Source organism: Natrix helvetica (assembly GCF_964273705.1).
Source record: "Natrix helvetica genome assembly, chromosome: 4".
Classification (NCBI taxonomy): Eukaryota; Metazoa; Chordata; class Lepidosauria; order Squamata; family Natricidae; genus Natrix; species Natrix helvetica.
The window spans coordinates 129,242,965-129,266,586 of record NC_138550.1 but is presented as its reverse complement, the minus strand read 5'-3'; the positions used below and the strand labels follow the sequence as shown (position 1 = coordinate 129,266,586).

At 43.6% G+C, this 23,622-nt stretch overlaps 1 protein-coding gene across 1 annotated transcript; it reads right to left on the bottom strand.

The window, feature by feature from the left end:
- Nucleotides 1–14,642, bottom strand: LOC309391601 (DGAT1/2-independent enzyme synthesizing storage lipids-like; the record flags this gene model as incomplete). The annotated part of the gene is made up of 6 exons (XM_081952233.1): nt 1–113; nt 6,140–6,279; nt 7,303–7,363; nt 12,039–12,232; nt 12,416–12,580; nt 14,351–14,642. 6 exons carry the CDS (start codon nt 14,640–14,642, stop codon nt 9–11), a joined length of 957 nt encoding a protein of 318 aa, XP_081808359.1. The 3' UTR covers nt 1–8.
- Between the last annotated feature and the right edge of the window lie 8,980 nt (nt 14,643–23,622).

Genomic DNA, 23,622 nt, shown 5'->3' with positions numbered 1-23,622 from the left:
TTATATCACTATTTATCTTTGTCATGTGCAGCAAAGCGTTGCCTAAGAGCATGCAATATGCTTCCTGGGATTTTTTGGTGTTTGTCCCGTAAATCTTCTATTGCCCTTTGAGTCTGTTGGAGAGATGGAGTGGCATGAGGTGGGATGGAATGGGAGAAAAAAAAGGAAAAAAAGAGATTTAATTTAGATTTATGGTTCAGGAACTATTGAGAGAACATTCTGGAACTAAATACACAATATACAGACTCTTTAATAGAACACACCACATTTTTAAACACATATATAAAATTCTAACTTGCTCTTCGTCACAGTCTTTAACATACATTTGAAAACCAATGTTCTCTTTGATTTTATCTTATGGCAAAGGTTTTCTCTCTCTTCCTGCTCATGCTATACCATTCATATTCAGATAAATCACATTTTCCTATAAATCTGTAAAGATATGGTGTACAAATATCTGTCTCTTTTTGTATACTGTAACCAAGAGTAAATTCATGTGGGTCAGAATAAGACCATGGTAAACAGAGTAAACATTTCCAGCAATGTCTATTAAAAAAAATCCCTCCTTTGCATGTAAAAACACAAACCTTCATCTCTTTCTCCTTCTTAGAAATTCCCTTGCAGAAGAGTTGGAATTATGCCGTACGGCTGGAGATGGTGTTCAAGCCTTCTTCTGCATCTTCTGACCTAGGCTAGACTGTCTGCTACACCCAATAGTATAATTAAAAAGCAGAATGCATGCTGATGCCTCTTATTTAATTTGTTCCTAACAGTGGTTTGTTGAAGAAACCATAATTGGATAAATTGAAAATATAAACTTATTGGGTAAGAAGAGGTGAAGCTTTAGTGGGATATACAGTATATTTGATGGATATTTTCATTTATACATTCTGTTAATCATATTGTGTAGTTTGAATAAGCACTGTTTAAACAGTAAGTGATGAATGGATGATAATGTTACACTGACATTTATGTACCAAACACTCAACAATATTTCTGGAGAGACCACTTCCGGCGGCCGAAGGTGACAGACGTGTACGTCCGCCTTCTCGCTGCTTCGGTGGGCTCCCCTGAATCCTAGGGGAGCCCAGGGTGCCTTGGAGTGGCGCTCTGCCATAGGGACGGCTTGCTGGGACCCTTTGGAATGGCGGTGGCCATGGTGGGGGTCTCCAGCTTTGCCCCAGGAGCCGTGGAGCGTAGGGAGCGCACGGAATGCCAACGCATGCTTTGCCGAGTGCAGCCAGGAAGGAAGCGATTAATTTGAATGCAACAGCTGAAGCGCGGTGAGGTGGGGGCTCTCCCTGGGTCTTTTACAGTTTAACACCTTATTAATAATAATAATAATAATTTAAATTTATTAGCCGCTCCCTTTCCGAAAAGGACTCGGGGCGGCGTACAATGGAGTAAAAAACATATAACATTTACATAAATCCATGACATACATAAGTACAAAGACACACATGTTCGGAGGAGGTTAACAGATACAATACATAGACAATTAAAAACCATTAAAATACCCTAATTACAAAACCCCATGTACAATCCAAATTCAAAATGTTAAAAAACAGACAGTCAGGAGGAGTACGAGAAAATTACGGTTGAGCCAGGCCAGATAGTTGGAAGAGGTGGGTTTTCAGTTGTACACGGAAGGAGCGGAGATCGGAAGTAATCCTGATGTCCCGGGGGAGGTCATTCCACAGGGCTGGGCCCATCACAGAGAAGGCTCTGCTCCTGGGTGTCGCCCCCCGACACTGTTTGGCGGTCGGCACCCGGAGAAGTCCCTCTCTGTGAGAGCGGATTGGTCGTAGGGATGTGTGGGGCAGGATGCGATCCTGCATGTAACTAGGCCCTGTGCCATGGAGCGCTTTAAAGATCATAATCAAGACCTTGAAACGCACTCGGAAGACCACAGGAAGCCAGTGCAGCTCGCGCAGGAGAGGTGTTACAGGGGAGAATCTAGTCCTCCCCATGATCACCCGCGCGGCCGCGTTCTGGACCAACTGTAGTCTCCGAGTGCATCTCAAAGGAAGCCCCATGTAGAGAGCATTGCAGTAGTCCAGGCGAGACGTCACCAGCGCATGGGTGACTGTGCGTAGGGCATCCCGGTCCAATAAGGGGCGCAATTGGCGCATCAGGCGAACCTGATGGAACGCCCCCCTTGCCACGGCTGTTACATGGTCATCCATGGACAGCCGGGCATCCAGGAGGACGCCCAAATTGCGCACCTGTTCCATAGGGGCTAGTTGCACGCCCCCAATGGCCAGAGATGGAAACACCTGGTTGAACCGGGGCGCCGGAAGCCACAGCCACTCCGTCTTGGAAGGGTTGAGTTTCAGTCGGTTGCCATCCATCCAGATCCGTACGGCCTCCAAACACCGGGACATCACTTCGATGGCCTCATTGGGGTGGTTTGGGGTGGAGATGTATAGCTGAGTGTCATCAGCATACAGATGATATCCCACCCCAAAACCACGGATGATCTCGCCCAGCGGTTTCATGTATGTGTTGAACAGGAGAGGCGAGAGTACCGAACCCTGTGGCACTCCACATGTGAGAGGCCTCCGGGTCGATCTCTGCTCCCCTGCCAACACACGTTGCGTCCGGTCAGTGAGGTAGGAGCCAAACCACCGTAACACGGTGCCCCTGACTCCCAACCCCTCCAGCCGGTGCAACAGGATACCATGGTCGATGGTATCGAAAGCCGCCGAGAGGTCTAATAGGACCAGGATAGAGGAACAACCCCTATCTCTGGCCCGCCAGAGATCATCCACCAATGCGACCAAGGCCGTCTCCGTGCTGTGCCCGGGTCGGAAGCCGGACTGGCGCGGGTCTAGATAATCATTTTCCTCCAGGTGGCGTGGGAACTGCTGTGCCACCACACTCTCTACAACCTTCGCTAAAAAAGGAAGGTTGGAGACTGGACGGTAATTGACTAGGTCCGTCGGGTCCAGGGAAGACTTCTTGAGCAGGGGTCTCACCATCGCCTCTTTCAAGGCGGCTGGTAGAGACCCCTCACCCAACGAAGTGTTCACTAGGACCAGGAGCCAGTCACGTGTAACCTCCCAGGATGCCAGTACAAGCCAGGAGGGACACGGGTCCAATAAACATGTGGTGGGTCGCAGACGTCCACGCAACCTGTCCAAATCCTCGATGGCAACCGAATCAAACTCCTCCCAAAGCGGACCCTCAAGACTCGCCACGGGCGTCTCTACTGAACCACTGAAGGGGGTCCATCCCATCCGGATTTGAGCGACTTTGTCATGTAGATATTTCCCAAACTCCTCTGCTCTACCCTGTAAAGGGGCTTCCCGCGGCCTCTCAAACAAGAGGGAACGAGTCACCCGAAACAAGGCGGCAGGGCGGTTATCTGCAGACGCAATAAGGGCGGCGCAATGTTGACGTTTGGCCGCTCTTAATGCCACAAGGTACGTCCTCAAGTAGGCTCGTGCCTGTGCTCGGTCAAATTCGGAACGAGAGGATCTCCAACGACTCTCTAGGCGTCTCCTTTGGCGTTTCATCACCCTTAGCTCCTCGGTAAACCAGGGAGCCAGGGTGGTTCGTCGCCGCAGGAGAGGCCGCAAAGGCGCCACCCGGTCCAGGGCCCCGGTAGTCGCACTATTCCATGCGTCTACCAGGTCCTCCACTCGGGGGCGGGTCAAATCCACAGGAGGTGGCCCAAGCTCCGTCTGGAACCTATCTGGTTCCAACAGGCGCTTGGGGCGGAACCATCTAATACCTTCCGGTTCCGCCTCCTCGCGGTGTGGGGTAGCACCAGGGAAGTCCAGCCGGAGAAGATAGTGATCCGACCATGACAGGGGAGTAATGGCTAAGTCCCCTATTCCCTGATCACTCATCCACCGGCCTGAGACAAAAACAAGGTCCAGCGTGTGGCCTCCCTCGTGAGTAGGGCCCTGAATTAACTGGGTCAGGTCCATGGCTGTCATGGAGGCCATGAACTCCCGAACCCCCTCAGACGCTTCTCCCATCGACGGCAGATTGAAATCCCCCATCACTATAAGGTTGGGGGTCTCAATCGCCACCGATGAGATCAGCTCAAGGAGTTCAGGCAGGGCCGCTGATGTATAGCGAGGAGCCAGGTATACTATCAGCAGGCCCAACTGCCTCCCTGGGCCCCATCTCACAACAAGGGACTCACACCCGGATGTCTGTGGCACGGTGAACTCTCTCGGCTCTCTCGGCTTATTGACTGACTTGCAGTTTTTTCTTGGACTTTGTTTCAACCAGTGGAAGAGTCAAAAGTTGAGGGGGGAGGGAGTTTCCACCCCCCTCGGAAAAGCGGTACTTGGAAAATCTCTCCCTCGCAAGGGAGAGAGAGAAAGTTTTTTAAAAAAGTTTTAAATACTTTCACTTCCCTTAATTAACCGGGAAGAAAACCTTTTTTCCCCCTCTTCTGACTACAACTGTGAGAGGAAGGATGGTTGAACTGATTCTTCTCTAATTATCCATGGGAACTCTGACTTTGTTGTTTCCTGACCACCGGTGCTGGCTGAGCCAAGATGGCTCACTTCCTCTTTCTTCTTTGTCTTTGTGCATGAGACTCCTCCCTTGAAAAACTTTGTTGCCTTGAATTAATTTCCACCCCAGAGACCTTCAGGAGCCTCTTCAAATAAGTTTTTCCCCTGGAATTGGAATATTTTGATCCACCCATCTGCTTTGGTCTTGAACTAAACGATTTATTCTCCTTTGGATTTGTCTGTTTGTTGGTCTCTACCAGCTGTGCTTTCCCATGGACACCATTCTCTGTATAGGACAATAACTATCTCTGAGTTTCATGATGGGTCCAAAAAAATTACTACCTGGAAAGGCCTCATCGCCCCCCACATCTTCTACGTCCAGCCCCATAGTCCACCAGTCACAACTGGGATCTTTTTTACAACCTAAAGCCCCTGAAGAAAGCTCAAAGGATTTGTCTACTCAGCAGATACTTCAGGCTCTCTTAAAGGGAGAGGACGAAATGAAAAAACAGCTGCAGGACTTAAATGACCAGCTCGGAGAGACACAACAAAAAACTACACAGAATGAGCAAAGGATAGGTGTACTGGAGGAGGGTGCGGCTGGGATGAGGAGCGACCTGGAGGCAGTCCAAAGGGGGAACGCAGAATTTGAGAATCATGTGATAAAAACGGAATTTGAAAGGATGTCATTTTTTCTTAGGTTTCAAAATTTAACAGAAGTCGAAAATGAAAATCTTAAATGTTAGCAGAATATATTAAAAGAGATAAACAACAGTTTGGGTGGGATATTGACCTGATTTATAGGATTAATTCAGCCTATGCAAGAACACATAATGTTCCAAGGGAAGTTCATGTTAAATTTCTTAGAAAAACCACAAGAGATGAGGTTCTAGGAGCTCAAGGGGGATGACCATTAAAATATAAGGATAAAGAAATAACCATTCTTAAGCAGATCCTAAAGAAAGTAAGAGATAAGAGAAGGAAATATACCTTCTTAGCAAATAAATTATATAATAACGGGGTTTGGTTTAAATGGTTGTTATCAGAAGGCATGTTGATTTTTTGGGAGAGCAGTAGAATCAGAATTAACACAGTTGCGGAAGCAGAGGCTTTTATGAAAAAACATACTGCTCTCTTAGGTGACGTGGGGGATGTCACACAAGAAACAAAGCAGGGAGGGGCTGAGGCTCTGCCAGTGGACGGGGCAGGGGGGAGGATGCGACAACAAGACTCAGATCACAAAAGTGAATTTAAACACTATTCTAAATGTTGTTACAATGTATTTTCAAGGAAGTGACAAAAGTAAAATGATTGAAACATATTGATGATTTTGTGTAAACTTAAAACTGCTAATATCTATGCAAAAGTTTATAGTTTTTTATTTCTCCTTTTTGTAAAAGTTGCAAGACCCGGGGGGGGAGGCTTCTCTCCCCCCCCGCACGATGTAGCTGTCAAAATGTTCCATAACCTCTTAACCCCTTTTCCCTTGTAAAAATTTTAAAATCAATAAAAAAAATTTGACAAAAAAAAACAATATTTCTGCATATATACTTAATGTATTTCAATAACTGTTTGCAAATAGTTATTATAGAACTTATAATTTCATAAAGAATGAAGTTTTAATTCGAATGGATAGTTTCTCTTTAGAATAGAAATACACTTACCTGTTCAGCTAATTTTTCAGGAGTTATATCTGGATCATATGGAATTGGGTTCCCAATATGGGTTATAAGTTTAACTGGAAACATTCCAAACATTGGAAAGGTGAACCATCGGTTTCTCTCATATAACCATCTCATTGGTCCTGGGTACAAATTTTAGAAAATATGATATGCATATTAGTAGATTGCCAAGAGTTTCATATTTGACTTTGTTTGAAGCCTATATTTAAATGCAATAATTAATGCCAGGAGTGGAATCAACTAATGGAAAGCTTTTGCAGTACACAGAAACAAGAAAATAAGCCACCATGTTTGGAGGCTTACAATTTGCAAAATACAACTTAGATTAAAAAGTTATGAAAAAAATAGAGTTAGGAGAACCCAGCTAATCCTGACACATAAATAGACACAAATTTAAGGAGCCTGACAGACAGAAGGCTGATAGATAGTAGCAGATAAACAGATAAGACAGGCAGTCTTTCCAGGATAATTACCAATTAATTTACAGAATATGGATAACATTGCTGAATATCCATAATTTCTGGGTCATCCCTGTGCCTTGTAATCCCATGACATCACGTCAATTATGGGAAATGTATTAAATCAGTTTTTCCATATATGGATAACTTTGCGGAATATCCATAATTTCTGGGTAATCCCTGTGCCTTGTAATCCCATGACATCACGTCAATTATGGGAAATGTATTAAATCAGTTTTTCCATCAAAGCTCTGGAGTTCTGGAATATGTACATATGTGTGTTTATGTATAGAGTATATGTGTCTATCTGTAGTTTTGTAAATCTATATCTAGACATAGATAGATAGATAAATAGATAGACAGACAGACAGACAGACAGACAGACAGAAAGACAGGCAGACAGACAGACAGACAGACAGACAGACAGACAAGATAGGATAGATAGATATCTGAAGAGAGAGCATATACAGTCTTTTCTCATTCTAGGTGAAAACTAATATGTACCATCTCGTAAAACAATTTTCCAGTTTTCCCAAATTAATCTACCCCAATTATATTTTTACTTTACTTAGAATCCACATTTAGCTATTCTTCATTGAAATTAAACATAGTAAGCAAAGATGCAGATGTACAAATTTACAGTCTTAAATAAATAACATTCTCAAGAATACCTAAAGTTTTACTTACTTATGTTTGCATATGTCATATATCCTTCTCTAATATTTTGTGTAAACAAAGGAACGATTGGCTAGAAGAAATAAAAGAAACAAATAACGAGCTTCTTTTAGTTATAATACATGAAAGGAATAAAATGTATTGGTTGGACATAAAATACATCAATTGAAAGCTTATTTTAACTAATATGAACAATATATTGTATAAGATCATTGTATTTTTATGACATCCCTTTTCAGCAGGGCATTGTTGAATGAAATGTAGTTCGATGTGTTATTGTACTAAATGTAGTTCAGCTACTGACATGCTGAACCTCTTTTCTTAATGCTGAAATTTCATGCTCATGCATCCAAAATATCCTGATTTTTAAACTAATATTAAACTTCAGTTCTATTTTTCACATAACTAACTAATATGCCAAGGGAAGACAAAGGCAAGAGTTGAATGAAAATATTATTATTCTTTTTTTAGTGTTTATTACATTGTCCTATAAGTTTGTCCATATTTCTTACAGATAAATTTACTCCTTCAGATCAGTTATTGGCATCTAGCATACTGAAGCAAATGCTGACACAGGCACCACGGGTGAGTCTTTTGCTGTTTCCAGGGCAGCCTAGCGGGCCAGATCTAAGCAGGCCGGTCACAACTCCCAGGCCTTGAGTTTGATACCACTGAGTTAGACCTTTGTGGGAAGGTAGAAACCTTCCAGAACCTTCCAATTCAGAGGCAGAAATGTTCCAATGAGGTGAAGATGAACTAAAATTTCCATTTTTTTTTTGCATTGCAGGCGCATTATGGCTGAAAAGGTAACTGGATGTAAGATCTGGACAGCCAAAACTCTGTCTGGAATAGAGATCTGGAGTTTGCCTAAATGTACATCATAAAGCACATTAAGCCTTTAAAGTAGTGATTCTCAACCAGTGGGTCGCGACCCCTTTTGGGTTGAACAACCTTTTTACAGGGGTCATCGAGAAGCCTCGCAGACAGATGCTGGTGAGAAGCCGGCCCAAAGGGAAGAAGTGGCTTGCGTTCCCCGCACAGCAGAAGGAGGTGTGTGTGTGTGTGTGTGATGGGTTTAGCCTCTCCCCTGCTTTTGCAATTCCACGTCCTTTGCAGGCAACTCAGTGTCAGGAAGAGCTCCAGCCCTTTTCTCGTGTTCATCTCTTGTGTGCATGCATGTGCGTGCAAGCAAAATACCCACCTGGGCCAGGATCAAGGTGGAGGGGATGACTCTCTTCCCACTGTTGCCACTGTGCAATGAGGTAAGTAACTGGGTATGCAGTGTAGGGGAGCCACGCTGCGCAGGAGACTCCTTAGCGCCAGACTCAGGTCACTGCAATCCGCGGTCCCTTCGTGTTGGCTCAGGAAGGAGGCGAATGGGGAGCAGCAGCAGCAGCTGGTTGGGTGCAGGGAGGGAAGAACTCCAGTTCTCCTGCGCTGCACAGGGCTTTCCTTGTGCAGGGCTCTGGAACTCTTCCTCTTTATATCCAGAGATGGTTGCTCTGGCTCTTTCCTGAGTCAACACAAAGGGGACCGACCTGACTCTGGTGCTGAGTCTCATGCTCAGCTCAGCCAGCTACTCACTTCTCAGTGGTGGCAGCGGAATGAGTCGCTGTCCCTGCCACCGTGATCCTGGCCCAGGAGAGTATTTTGCTTGCACGCGCAATAAAGAGATGAAAGAGAAAAGGGGAGAAAGAGATATAGAGGGAAGTGAAAGAGAGCTGGAAAGAGAGAATGGGAGAAAGGTAAAATAGAGGGAAACAAATTAAAAGGAGAAGGGGTAGCGTGAGAAATCAACGAAAGAGAGCTGAAGAGAGAGAATGAGAGAGAGCGAAAAGAGAGGGAAGTAAATCATGGAGAAAGAAAGGAAGAGAAAAGAAAGAAAGAAACTAACACTCTCAGATCTATGATGAAAGCAATGGCAAGCTACATCTCTTGCCAAGAAAACCCACCTGGGCCAGGATCAAGGCAGAGGGGACAATGAGTCTCCTCCCATTGTCGCCACTGTGCAATGAGGTAAGTAACTGGGAACGCAGTATCGGGGAGCCACGCTGTGCAGGAGACTCCTCAGCACCAGACTCAGGTCACTGCAAGCGGCAGACCCTTCATATTGGCTCTGGAAGGAGGGGAATGGGAAGCAGCAGCAGCAGCAGCTGGTTGGGTGCAGGGAGGGAAGAGCTCCAGTTCTTCTGCGCTGCACAGGGCTCTCCTTGTGCAGGACTCTGGAACTCTTCCTCTCTATATCTAGAGATGGTTGCTCTGGTCTTTTCTGAGTCATCAGAAAGGGGACCAACCTGAGTCTGGTGCTGTGGAGTCTCCTGCGCAGTGCAGCCAGCAGCTGAATGAGGCGCTGTCCCCACCGCCGTGATCCTGGCCCAGGAGGGTATTTTGCTTGCACGTGCAAAAAAGAGATGAAAGAGAAAAGAGGAAAAGGAGATAGACAGAGAGAGAGAGAGAGAAATGAAAGAGATCTGGAGGGAGAAAATGGGAAAGAGGGAAAATAGAGGGAAACAAATTAGAGGAAGAAGGGTTAGCAGGAGAAAAAAATGAAAGAGAGCTGAAGGGAGAGAATGAGAGAGAGCGAAAAGAGAGGGAAGTAAATCAGGGAGAAAGAAAGGAAGAGAAAAGAAAGAAACTAACTTTCTCAGACCTGTGACGAAAGCAATGGCAAGCTAGATCTCCTGCCAAGAAAACTGCAGTTTGCCAGAAGGCCCAAATTGGAAGCAAGTCTGATTTTTAGAAAAGAAAATAACAGAGATGGCAAAAAATGCATCTAAAAATAAGATTATTTATAATTTTGGCTAACGTATTATATTGTCAAACTCAAAAGAAATCAAAATATATACCCTTTTGCTGTTAATACAATCTTGCCAGCTTCTATCAACTTAAAAGTATTGAAAAGATTGCAGAGAAGCAATTTCCTACAATTAATAACTTTATTTTGGATTTGCTATCGTATTCAATGTGAAAGAAAGAAAAGAAATAGGGAGAGGAAAGGAAAGAAAGAAAGGAAGGAAGGAAGAAGAAAAAGGGAGAGGAAAAATAGAGAAAAACAGAAATGAGAAGGAGGGGGAGAAAAGAGAGAGAGACCCTATTCCCACAGAAAACACTGAGCCATGAAACCTTGGTAGGCATGTCCGGGGGGGATGTCATGTGACTGGGTGGGAGTGATGTTGAGTTGGCCACACCCACCCAGGTTTTGTGGCTCCCAATGTTACATAGTAGCAACGAAAATAATTTTATAGTTGGGTGTCACCCCAACATGAGGAACTGGATTAAATGGTCGCCGCATTAGGAAGGTTGAGAACCACTGCTTTAAGGTCTTCAAGTTCCTCTCTTTTTTTAATCATTGTGGAATTTTACTGATTGTTGCTTCTTTAAGATTGAAAATCATTTTGCACTTCAAGTTTACCATTTGCTGAATTAGTTAATCTTTCATACATTTAAAAAGAGAAACATATTAATTATACCTCCCAGTGTGGAAAAAATGTACTATTTACATATCTATATTGATTCTGTCTTCCAGGTCATGATTGTCCAAATGTTTGAAAACATTTTGCTTGTCATCCAAGAAGCTTTTTGGATGAGAAGCAAAACATCTTCAAAGAAAATCCAGAAAGTCCAGTTGCCTCTTGAAAAAGTGTCATGTTTACATTTCATTCTTAAAACAAAACTTTGAAAATTGATTACCAGAGCACAGACGTGTACTTTAAATGAGATGTATGATTTGTGGATTGAAAACCCTTGTAATCTCAAGTTTAAAATTTGCTGAATGGGTTTATTTTCAATCAATTGAAAAGCTAAGTTCAACAGTTTTCATATTCATTCTCATAGCCATTTTCTAAATAGCTGCCACCAATGTCAATTTTGTAAGGGAAAGTATTCATGGAACCTTTTTGAATGTGAACCATTCAGATATAGATATGTCCACTAATCAAACACACACACACACACACACACACACATACACACACACCCCTTACCTGGTTTGAGATTTGATAAAAGGAATTAACATAGAAAACATAAGTTAACTGCCTGATTCCACCAAATTTTGCACCAAATTTTATATATCAATGTTTTTCTTTTTTCTTTTTTTCTGGGGAGTGCAGGAGAGCAGCATAATTTTTAAGTTTTATAGGGCAATGATTTTATTTCTAATTTTATGTAAACTTGTATTATTATCTACTTGTACACATAATACTTGCATTATTTATCATTTTATTTTCTTCACTTTTTTTCCAGGAGATGTGGCGAGAGCAGCATACTTTTTATTACAATCAAATTTGGCATAGATGGATAAGTCATAAGGTTTGTTTTCCTGTGCTCTGCCTATAATATCTAATAGTTGATGCATTGTATGGATTGCTTACGGTTGGATAGACACATTTTTACTAGAGCAAAAGGAAACACAACCCTTCCTTCCTATTTTAATTATTACTTTTATTTTCACTACTTTTGAATTTATACTATTTGTATGCATGACTACATAATGTATAATGTATGCATTTATACTTTCATTGTTTAACTAGTTTAGCATAATAAATTGATGAAAATAAAAAAAAGTGATTTGAATCATGTGAACTGGAAAAAATAAGATTTTCCTTTTTTTGGTCTGGCAAATCTGATTTGTGGTTGTATGCACCTTCCTGTCCATTAGCAAATAGCTTAAAATGAATAGATAATATTTGCAAATTCATATTACACTTTAAAAGACCACTAGGAAAAAAATATGAAGACAAATGGCTTACCACTTTGGCATCTATAGCTAGATGAGCAAATCCTTTACGTTTTCCCCATATTACTTTATACTGGTTATTTCCATAGTTTTGCTCTCGTAATCCTCCTGGTGCAATTCCAAGTAAGTGCCCTTGTTTCAGAACGTTTATACACCTTTCTTTTGTAGAACAATCACAGCGATGAATGGAAATTAATTGTTTTAGTCCTGCAAAAGCAGACCTAAGAAATCATTCTGTTCTTGTTTGTAAAAGAAAACAGAATACATGTATTTCCATAATAACATAACTCCAAATAAGACCTTGGAGAAGAAAAATTGGACTTTACAGTTTAGTGAATCAATTTTATTAACTCCTCCCCCCCCAAATCCTAAACATAGTTATTTTTTTACCTGGTAAACGCAAGATCAAGTTGTCTATCACAGAATAGCAGAATCTCCCAGTGAGTCTATACAACCTTATTACAAAACAGTGATAGTCAATTGGAAAGGTTCCATGATAATAGACAAGAAGCGCTGGTCCTTGGGGTAAATTTTGTAGTCCAGAAATCTCATAACCTGTTAATGGGACAACAGTGAAATGGCTTCAGTTTTTTTGTCACAAGAGTTTCCTATAGAAGATCACATAAAAATATGGCATATTTTTCTTATCAAGCTACATACTTTAAATCAAATGTGCTTTTTGGAACCATCACATTGAATACCAAAAAAAAAAAAAAAAAAAAAGAGAAGAATCTTCTGAGAAATCAATGTTACTGCTTTTGTGATCCAGCACATCCGGTCAGTTTCCTATAAGTTATTTAGATTCATGTTACTTAATGACATCAAACCTTTCCCACAAATATTTATGTCTTTTAAGATTTTGTCCATTTTGAAAATCTCATTTTTAAAAAGACAATTTTGGTATTATGTTGATACTTTCCAAAATTCTTACAAACATATAGAATGTATGGGCTTTAGATGGCTTCTTCCAGCTTTATCCAAACGTATAGTTAATGGTGAACTTTAACACCTTAACTACAATTTTGAAAAAACAAGTTTAAATTCAAACAGCACATTTGGTTTTTATTTTTATAATTCTGAATTTTAAGGTATGTAATGATATGAAGATGTATATATAGTTGGCTTAACAGCTGCGGACAGGAAGGCACTAGAGAGAGTGATCAATTTGGCATAAGAAACCATTGGTTGCCCTCTGACACCATTGGATGACATCGCCTGGTCTCTCTACTTTAGCAGAGTAAGGAAGATACTCAGAGATGATTCACACCCTGGTCAGTGTCTCTTTGCACTTCTACCATCGGGCAGAAGACAGCCAAACAAATAGGTTTAAAAATAGCTTCTATCCTTGGGTTGTCAGACTCTTAAATACAACCACAATCACTCCATGCACATGTGGAAATGTATGACTAGTTTTTTCTTTTTCTTTCTTTTTTAGTTTCCACTATACAAAGAACTAAGTCTTTAAGGAAACAAATGCAAAAGTGTCACCAGAACCAGACTAAAGAAATTGAGCCTGAACACATGGAAAACCCTTCCCAAAATCCCACCAACAACTACCGTGTTTCCCCGAAAATACGACAGGGGCTCATTTTCTTTTGCCCCACGAAATATGGCCATGGGCTTATTATCATGGAGGGCTTTTTGTTTTGGGGCTGCTGGGCGGTATCAGACTTGAAAATGAACACGGCAAGTCCTAAGAATCAACAAACTGAACACTTTGGGGGATAAAAGGGATCCTAAGGCCTGTGCATTTTGAGTTAACTTTGGATCTATAATTGGTGGATTCCTTCCTTCCGACTAATACTTGGTAGCCTAGCTGAGAAGGATGTGACAAATATGGATAAGTGTGAGAAAGTGAAAATGTACATTGCAAAACCAGTAAAGTTTTTCACTTTAAATTCTTCAGGTCTCCGCAAATTCCAAAGGACCAGTTCTAACTCAGTGTTCAGTTAAAAATAATTGGAGCATGGCTATTGACCCGGGCTGCGAATGTGTGTGTGAGTGACCATAAGCAAACCTGATATTGTGTGTTATACCCTCAATTATTTTCTTAAATTGAGGTTAAGGCAGCTCCTGGATTCAGTTCTGCAACCTCAAAGATTAAGAGAGTTTGTTGATTAATTGTAGAAGCATTTTTTCAAAAGTGAATTCTATATAAATTGGCAGTATGCAGCCTCAGTCTCCCCTTTATTTTCTACAACATTCTGATGAGGTTTCAAGATGCAAATGACTGCAGTTAAGCGTTGGCCCCAAGAATTATGTCTATGAGAGAAAATAAGTTCCTTACCTCTGCCTTAAAGAATTAATGAAGAACATCCTACTTACCGTGCAATATCTTTCCAAACAAGTCTATCATCAATGCGTAAATTTTCTTTGGCATATCCCATTGTTTGCTGTTGCCATCTTCTGGCAAATTACCAATTTTTGCCCACACATAATATACTAGCTGAGTGGTATAGAAGAAGGAAAATGCAAACACAATTGGATAATATAATATTATCAATATCACTAACACTGTTATGGGATATACCATAAAGCCTGTACATTCTTCCCAAATGTAAGTTGGCCAGATGAAATATTCTTTTCCAGGGGTATAGTAAATATTTTCTGCAGACATGTTTAAACTCAGACTATATGAATAAAAGTCCAAAAATGTTTTCTTCCTGAAAAAAACATACAAACATTCTTTAGTACTTTAATTACTATTTGCAATCTTGAACTTTCGGATAACAGCAGAATATCAGAATAGCACTGAATACATTGTAATGACACTTTCAAATAGCTTAATGGAGAAGATTGGGCTGAGATGATAAAACAAATCAAATCTTATTACCATCAATCAAACTATTGATACTTTTAATGAAATATTACTAGTATAGTTAGACGCTCAGGCTAAACTTGTTTTTTTTAACCAACCAAGAAAGAAAAGGTTTGACCAGCGAAAGGTGTCTATTCAGAAGGGAGTCCTTGATTTTTGAAACAACTTGTGTGTTTTTGTGCACACAAGACAAATCTTGAAATCCTCTGTTAAAAATCCGTCATAGAAACTTTTTCTTCGTGGCTGATGTCCATTCTCTCCCTGAGCTTCTACCCCCTGCTTTATTTTTATTAGAAAGGGATCATTTGTAGACTTATTGTAAGAAACCCACCTTCTATTCCCTTCTGCTAGAACCTGCTTCATTATGACAGGCATCTTCAAGGCAGAATACGATTAAAACAGGAATGGTAGTTATGTTTGAGGACACTAATCTTCAGTAGGCAAGTTAGCTACAATTAATAGAAACAAACACTAACATAGGTTTGTGTCTGAGGACATTGATCTTCAGTTGACAAGTTAGTTTCAAGAGTTTCATCAGCATAAATTCCAAAATACGACTCTTGTAATTCTTCTGCAGTTAAAATATCAAGGAGGTTGCACAGCAAACCAGTCTCCCAGAGCATATAAAAACATTGTGCTACTCTAACGTAGCAACGGATTCAGCCAGGAGAGATGCCAAAGCAGCCGTATAAGTGTGGAAAAAGGCACAGACTCCCTTAACTGTTCAGTAAGAAATGCTTCATTTAAGGATTTCCTTATACCACTATACAGTAATGCAGAACAGGATGAAGAAATATCTTGCCTCGCAATCTCTCAATCTTTCGCAGTCTACTAATAAGGAAACTCTCTGATTTACTGACAGAATGAATAATAAATTCATTATTCAGAATAGTAAATATATTTTTTCCAAAAATATTAATAATAAATAAATATTTCCTGTCCTTGTTTTCTGTGAGCTAACCTGCTGAAAGAACTTCTAGCAGAACAAGACAGATAGAAGCCATAGCATAACACTATTCCATGTACACTCTGATAGCTGGTATCACTATTAGCCTTTCTTCTTGGCTTTGTTCGTCGATGAAATAGTATAGCAGTAATATTTCAGATTCTACAGATATTTGAAAAGCTACCTCAGAATGGCCACAAAGTCTTGTAATAATATTCAGCTTTTTGCAAAATGATTCTAAGACTCTTCATCCGACCGCCCAAATCACTTAGAACAAGTGATGAAAATAGGTAATTCAACTGAATTTCCTTCAGAATGAAACAGTAATTTATACATTAACAACCCCTCACTATCCAACTTTTCTGCAATAACAATATCCCACTGAGGTCAGTATCAAAACATTAAAAGAAAAGTTGTAAATTTATGAACAATCAGAGCATAATTGATTAAAAACAGAAGGGACCCACAGGTATTGAAAAAAAGGAGATGGATTTCACCTGCATACACAATCATTACCTCTTTCAAACAGCTTGCTTGGAAGTTCAATTTTTCTCTGATGAAATATGAGTTTAAATGAATAAATTCTCCTCCCTCAGAGGGTGGAGTGAGAACAAACTCAATTCAAATACCTAGAATTAATCATTCTTTTAGCCAATGCCATCATTCATCTTTAAGTGAAGAACAAGCAGCTTATGAAGTGAGAATTAAGTCTGCTCTAACTAGTTCCATGGTGCCTTGTACTTAATCAATCTTAGATGACTCCTGGTGATATTCAGCTGAGTTGACATTCCACTTGGTTCAGCAGAGGCAGATTTATCTGAGTCTGAGTCCTGGGCCATGAGACCCTTTGGGGGCTATGATTGGATGTAATCTCATGCAGGAAGGCATTTTGTGGGAATATCAGTGTTAGATATTAACTCTGTCTGCTATAGTTTCCAAACAGGTCCTCTGTTTAGGCGGGAACAGAGATTGAGTCCTATTGGTTAAGAGGTCGGACAGCTCCCTATAAAAGGGCTGCTGTCAGACCAAGAAGTTTCTGGATTGTACAGACTTGTTGCATTGCAATAAAGAGCTATTGTTGCGTTAAGCCAGTGTCTGCCTTCTCACTACCCGATGTAACAATCAGTTTTTGATATTTCACAAAGGAATATCATTTTATTGGATGATTATTTTCTGTTGTGACATGTATCCTTTGGAAAGTCTTCCTGAAGGCTGCACCAAACTTCTCCAGCCCTGCACATGAGAAAACATGTGTAGTGCCTGTTGTTCAAGGATGGTTGCATCAGTGTTCTTTTTATACATCTGCAAATTTTAAAATTTTCCACTTGAATCTGCCTTACCTCCCCCTGTCTCTCAGCAGGAAGTCAGAACCAATCATCATGAGGGTATGCTCTTCCGCACAACATGCAATTTGGATTTGGGAGATATTTATTTGCATTGGTCCATCTACAGCTCTTTTCAACTTCCAACTTTGTGGCGATAGTTGCACAACTCTCAATCAGCCTAGAGGCAGATTGGTTCCACTTTTGTGGCCTACCAGAAGACATGGTTTTTCCATTTAGCCTGGGATTTGGGAGTGTGTATATGGGCACCTGCAAAGTGGCTGCATTGGCAGGGAAATTGATTACACCATACCAAAGATTATGACAATTAAAAAAAATAGTTTAAAATGAAATTTGTCATAATGTATTTGCTCATTGCTGTTATATTTTCTATGCCAGTGAAATCACATGAGTAAGATGGGCAGCTGAATAAATTTAACAAATCAATTAAATCCCTCGGCCTGCAGCTTGTTATGAGAGGTAGCTGTGGGAGCTATGGGAGGTTTGAAAAGGTTTAAAATCCATGTTGGCTGAATTTACGAGGACTGGAGACCGGCCAGGACTTTTGAGGCTGGTAAAGACTGGATGGATAGGCCGAGAAGGAGTTGGATGAAGGAAGGAAGGAAGCTGGAGGAAGGAAGTTGGAGAAGGAAGCTGGAGGCCGATGAGAGGCCGGTGGGAGCGGCGTTGGGGCCTGGAATGGCGGTTTTTGGGGGGCCAAATTCGTAGTTACAGGCCAAGGCAGGATTGAAAGCCTAGGACCTGGTAGGAATAGGACCACGACTATGATTCAGGAGGCTGCATAGAGACTGGGGGGGGGGGAGTTTTGTTGGTGGATTGCCAGGAGGCCCTTGTCATCGTGCATTTGACTGCACCCCACCTACCCCCCCTGCTGACTATTTATTAACAACTGCCCGGATTCCATCTGCGTGTGCCCTAGAGGACCTCTGCCTACCCTATATGATTCACTGCTGATTGACCATCTGCTCCCTGCCTATTTCCAACTACAGTCCAACTACCCCTTGCCATTTGCCACCTACCACCCACCGCCCCCACCTCTTGATTGTCATCTAACCAATCCATTACTATTACCCCCACATCTAAGTCTAATGACTGGACTATTCTGTTTTTGCTGCAATTGTGTTCTTCAAATTTTTATTGGATCATGACATCTTCAGCACAGACCCTAAGCCCCGACGACGAACTTTTTAACGTTTTATGTATTCAAGGTCAGACCTTATCCTACTGCGAGAGTCCCCCCTCTCGCAGGTGTGGCCCTCCGCCCTTTCGAGGGCCCACCTTGATGACGGTTTTATTAATCCCGAGAGGTGGAGGAAGCGGAGACTTAGGGGTTTTTTAGTTAGTTGCTTTTTAAATATTTGTAGGGGTGGGGTTTTAGGGGTTGTGGGGCGGGTGGGTCAGATCAGGAGCGATGTGAGAGCCGGGCCCCCAGGTGTGGTCACGAGCAGAAGGGGCGGAAGGGAGGAGGAGGGGGAGGATACCATTCCTATACAGGGCTCTTTAATTCCAACAGTCGCAGGGAGGGGCAGATACGAGGACAGTTTAAGAACTTACAGTCGGTTGGGAGACCGTGGTTGCTGGTTACACCCGGTCGCTTGTACCAACCCCCGCGTTCTAGGTGGTCAAGAGTCACAGACCCAAGGCCTAAGGCTGTTGTTATGCAATGCGAGGTCCGTTGTTAACAAGGCCCCCCTCATTCACGATCTAATTTTAGAGGGGGAGCCGGACCTCGCGGGAATAACGGAGACCTGGTTGGGCCACGAGGGAGGTCTTCCCCTCGTGGAAATGTGCCCACCAGGATACCGAGCATTTCACCAGCCCCGGGCCCAGGGAAGGGGCGGCGGGGTGGCAGCAATTATTCGGGAGGACTTAGAGCCGAGGGAGTCTACTGTGCCACAGACGTCCGGATGTGAAACCCTTGTTGTGAAATGGGGGCCTGGGAGACAGTTGGGCCTGCTGATAGTATACCTGGCTCCTCGCTATACATCAGCAGCCCTGCCTGAACTACTCGAGCTGATCGCATCGGTGGCGGTTGAGACCCCCAAACTTTTAGTGATGGGGGATTTTAACCTGCCGTCGGTGGGAGAAGCATCAGAGGGGGTTCGGGAGTTCATGGCTTCCATGACAGCCATGGACCTGACTCAAATGATTCAGGGCCCAACACACGAGGGAGGACACACTCTGGACCTTGTTTTTGTCTCTGGCCAGTGGCTGAGTGATCTGGGAGGAGGGGACTTAACCATCACTCCCCTGTCATGGTCAGATCACTCACTCCTTCGTCTTGACTTCCCTGGTGCTACCTCCCGCCGCGGGGAGGCGGAACCGGAAAGTTCCAGATGGTTCCACCCCAGGCGCCTGATGGAACCTGATAGGTTCCAGACGGAGCTTGGGCCACCTCCTGTAACCTTGACCCGCCCCCGGGTAGGGGACCTGGTGGTTGCGTGGAATAATGCAACTACCGGAGCCTTGAACCGGATGGCGCCTTTGCGGCCTCTCCGGCGGCAACGATCCACCCTAGCCCCTTGGTTTACCGAGGAGCTGAGGGTGATGAAATGCCGCAAGAGACGTCTAGAGAGTCGTTGGAGATCCTCTCGCTCCGAATTTGATCGAACACAGGTACGAGCCCATTTAAGGACGTACCTTGTGGCATTGAGAGCGGCCAAACGTCAATATTGTGCCACTCTCATTGCGTCCGCGGAGAACCGCCCTGCCGCCCTGTTTCGGGTGTCCCGCTCCCTCTTGTTTCAGAGGCCGCGGGAGGCCCCTTTACAGGGCAGGGCAGAGGAATTTGGTAAATATCTGCAGGATAAAATCGCTCAAATCCGGAGAGACTGGGTTCCAGTCAGTGGTCCAGTGGAGACGCCCATGGCGAGTCTTGAGGTTTCGATCTGGGAGGAGTTTGACTTGGTTGCCATCGAGGATTTGGACAGATTGCGTGGACGACTGCGACCCACCACATGTTTATTGGACCCGTGTCCCTCCTGGCTTGTACTGGCATCCTGGGAGGTTACACGAGACTGGCTCCTGGGCCTAGTGAATGCTTCGTTGGGCGAGGGGTCTCTCCCGGCCGCCTTGAAAGAGGCGGTGGTGAGACCCTTGCTCAAGAAGCCTTCCCTGGACCCTTTGGAGCTGGCCAATTATCGTCCTGTCTCCAACCTTCCCTTTTTGGCGAAGGTTGTAGAGAGTGTGGTGGCCCACCAGTTCCCACGACATCTGGAGGAAAATGATTATCTAGACCCGCGCCAGTCCGGCTTCCGCCCCGGTTACAGCACGGAGACGGCCTTGGTCGCGTTGGTGGATGATCTCTGGAGGGCCAGAGATAGAGGTTGTTCCTCTATCCTGGTCCTATTAGACCTCTCGGTGGCTTTTGATACCATCGACCATGGTATCCTGCTGCGCCGGTTGGAGGGGTTGGGGGTCCGGGGCACCGTCTTGCGGTGGTTCGGCTCCTTCCTTTCTGACCGGACGCAGCGTGTGTTGACAGGAGAAGAGAGGTTGACCCTACGCCCCCTTACTTGTGGGGTGCCACAGGGGTCGGTCCTCTCACCACTCCTGTTCAACACATATATGAAGCCGCTGGGTGAGATCATCCGTGGTTTCGGGGTGGGATACCATCTGTACGCTGATGATACTCAGCTGTACTTTTCCACCCCGAACCACCCCAACGAGGCCATCGAAGTGATGTCCCGGTGTGTGGAAGCCGTACGGATCTGGATGGATGACAACCGACTCAAGCTCAACCCTTCCAAGACGGAGTGGCTGTGGGTACCAGCCCCCCGGTTCAGCCAATTAATTCCATCATTGGCCATTGGGGGCATTCATCTTGCCCCCGTGGAGTGGGCGCGCAATTTGGGCGTCCTCCTGGATGCCCGGCTGTCCATGGATGACCATGTGACAGCCGTGGCAAGGGGGGCGTTCCACCAGGTTCGCCTGGTGCGCCAATTGCGCCCCCTACTGGACCGGGATGCCTTGCGCACAGTCACTCATGCGCTGGTGACGTCTCGCTTGGACTACTGTAACACTCTCTACATGGGGCTTCCCTTGAAATGCACCCGGAGGCTGCAGTTGGTCCAGAACGCAGCCGCGCGGGTAATTATGGGGAGTACTAGGTACTCCCATGTGACACCGTTCCTGCACGAGCTGCACTGGCTTCCTGTGGTCTATCGGGTGCGTTTCAAGGTTTTGATAACTATCTTTAAAGCGCTCCATGGCTTAGGACCTAGTTACTTGCGGGATCGTATTCTGCCCCATACATCCCTGCGACCAATTCGCTCGCACAGAGAGGGGCTCCTCCAGGTGCCGTCCGCTAGACAATGTCGTGGGGCGGCGCCTAGGAGTAGAGCCTTCTCTGTGGTGGGCCCAGCCCTGTGGAATGACCTCCCTCCGGATATTAGGAATACCTCTGACCTTCGCTCCTTCCGTATTAAGCTTAAGACCCACCTATTCCAAGCAGCTGGCCTGGCTCAACTTTGATCTAACCATATCGCTCCTGACGGGTTTTTAACTGGGTATTTTAATTATATTTAATTTCTAGGGGTTTTATATACTGTATTTTAATTGTTTTTATCAATCGACCTCCTCCTTGTGTATGTTTCAGTGTATGTCTTTGCTATATGTTTGTTTTGTTTACATATTTATTTCGTATGTTTCATTGTACGCCGCCCCGAGTCCTTCGGGAGAGGGTGCGGCTAAGAAATAAATACATCATTATTATTATTATTATTATTATTATTATTATTATTATTATTAAATAAATAAGGAACAAGAAAAAGAACATTTGTAGCATAGAATAAGAAGAGCCTCCACTGATGCCGTTTTATCCATAGAAGGAGAAATTTGGAAACTTTCTGAAAACTGTCTCCAGCTTTTCCCTTGTATAGATAAGAGGGCATCAATGGAAACCATTGAGTTTTCTTATAGGAAGCTGGCAGGGAAAATCAGAATTCCTTCCTTCCTTCCTTCCTTCCTTCCTTCCTTCCTTCCTTCCTTCCTTCCTTCCTTCCTTCCTTCCTTCCTTCCTTCATCCCTCCCTCCCTCCCTCCCTCCCTCCCTCCCAACTAATGGCATTCTTCTTCTGAAAGTGTAGGCCCCATTCTCCCTCTAGAAATGAATTATTCTAGTGATGATTTAAGAGCTGTTTTAAAAATAATTAACTTTAAATTTTAATATATGTGTAGCAAATATGCAACTGGAACAGTGGTAGGCTTGGCTTGGTGGGCATGGCTTGGTGGTCATATGACTGGGTGGGTGTGGCTGGGTGGGCATATGACTTGATGGGCATGGTCAACTTTGCATCACTCATGTCAAGGGGTGCTTCGCCCAGCCCCTCCCCTCCCCTCCACTCCTTGTCACCCCTGGCCTCAATTTATCTATAGGTCTGTAAAAATATTGTTCACCTTTTTCAACTTTATTATCTGAATCTACATACGATAGATGTATTTTCATGGACCACTGAAAGGAGAAAATGGCTCAGATGCTTTGCCTAAGAGTGTGATAGGCAGGTCATAAAACATTCTTTTGAGGGTCTGCCATGAAGAAGGGGAAAATATATTTTCGAAAGAAGCAGAAGGCAAAACAAGAAGCAATAGATGGAAACTGAACAAAGAGAGAAGCAACCTAAAACTAAGGAGAAACTTCCTGACAGTAAGAACAATTAACCAGTGGAACTACTTGTCTCCAGACATTCTGGGTGCATGACAGTGGTGGGTTCCGGATCCCGTTACAACCAGTATGGTGCAACGGGGCTGGGCATCCACCACATGAACGCCGGCAGCATGCGCACGCATACTTTCCGCCCGTGACGCTCCAGCTGCTCGGTGGAACATTGCGCAGGTGCCGTACACTCCATATGCGTAAGTCCTGATTGGCTCAAATACAGGTAAGGAAGGCGGGTGGGCCCCCCGGAGCACCATACTGGAATGGTACCTGGTGGTCCCAGCAGGCACCGGTACACCTGTACCGGGGTGTACCGGTTGTTTCCCACCACTGGTGCCTGATCACAGGACATTTTTAAGAAAAGACTGGACAGCCATTTGTCTTTAATGTATAGGGTCTCCCACAAAGTCCCTTTTAAGTGTTATTCTGTTATTCTGACACCTTTCCCAAGCCAAGAGATTTTGGCATCCTCAGTTTCCCTGCCTGAGTAGGGGGTTGAACTGGAAGACCTTCAAAGTCCCTTTCAGCTCTGTTATTCCATTATTCCTGAGTTAATTAGCTAAGACCCTCATTGGGGCCCTATATATTTTGCTCCCTCTAGCTTAAAGCTAAAGAGCTGCTTCTAGACATTCATTTTAATAAGATTTTTAGAAACCTGCAGTTGAAAAGTCTTCATTTCTCCTTACCCTGTAGACCCAATTTCATTTGGAATTTAATCCTAAAATGATTGCCCCTTTAGCATTTCTCTTGACAATTCTCGAAAATGCACTCCCAAGAAGCAACAATAGGACAAACTCTTGAAAAACAGACCTGTATTGTAACCATATTGCTAAGG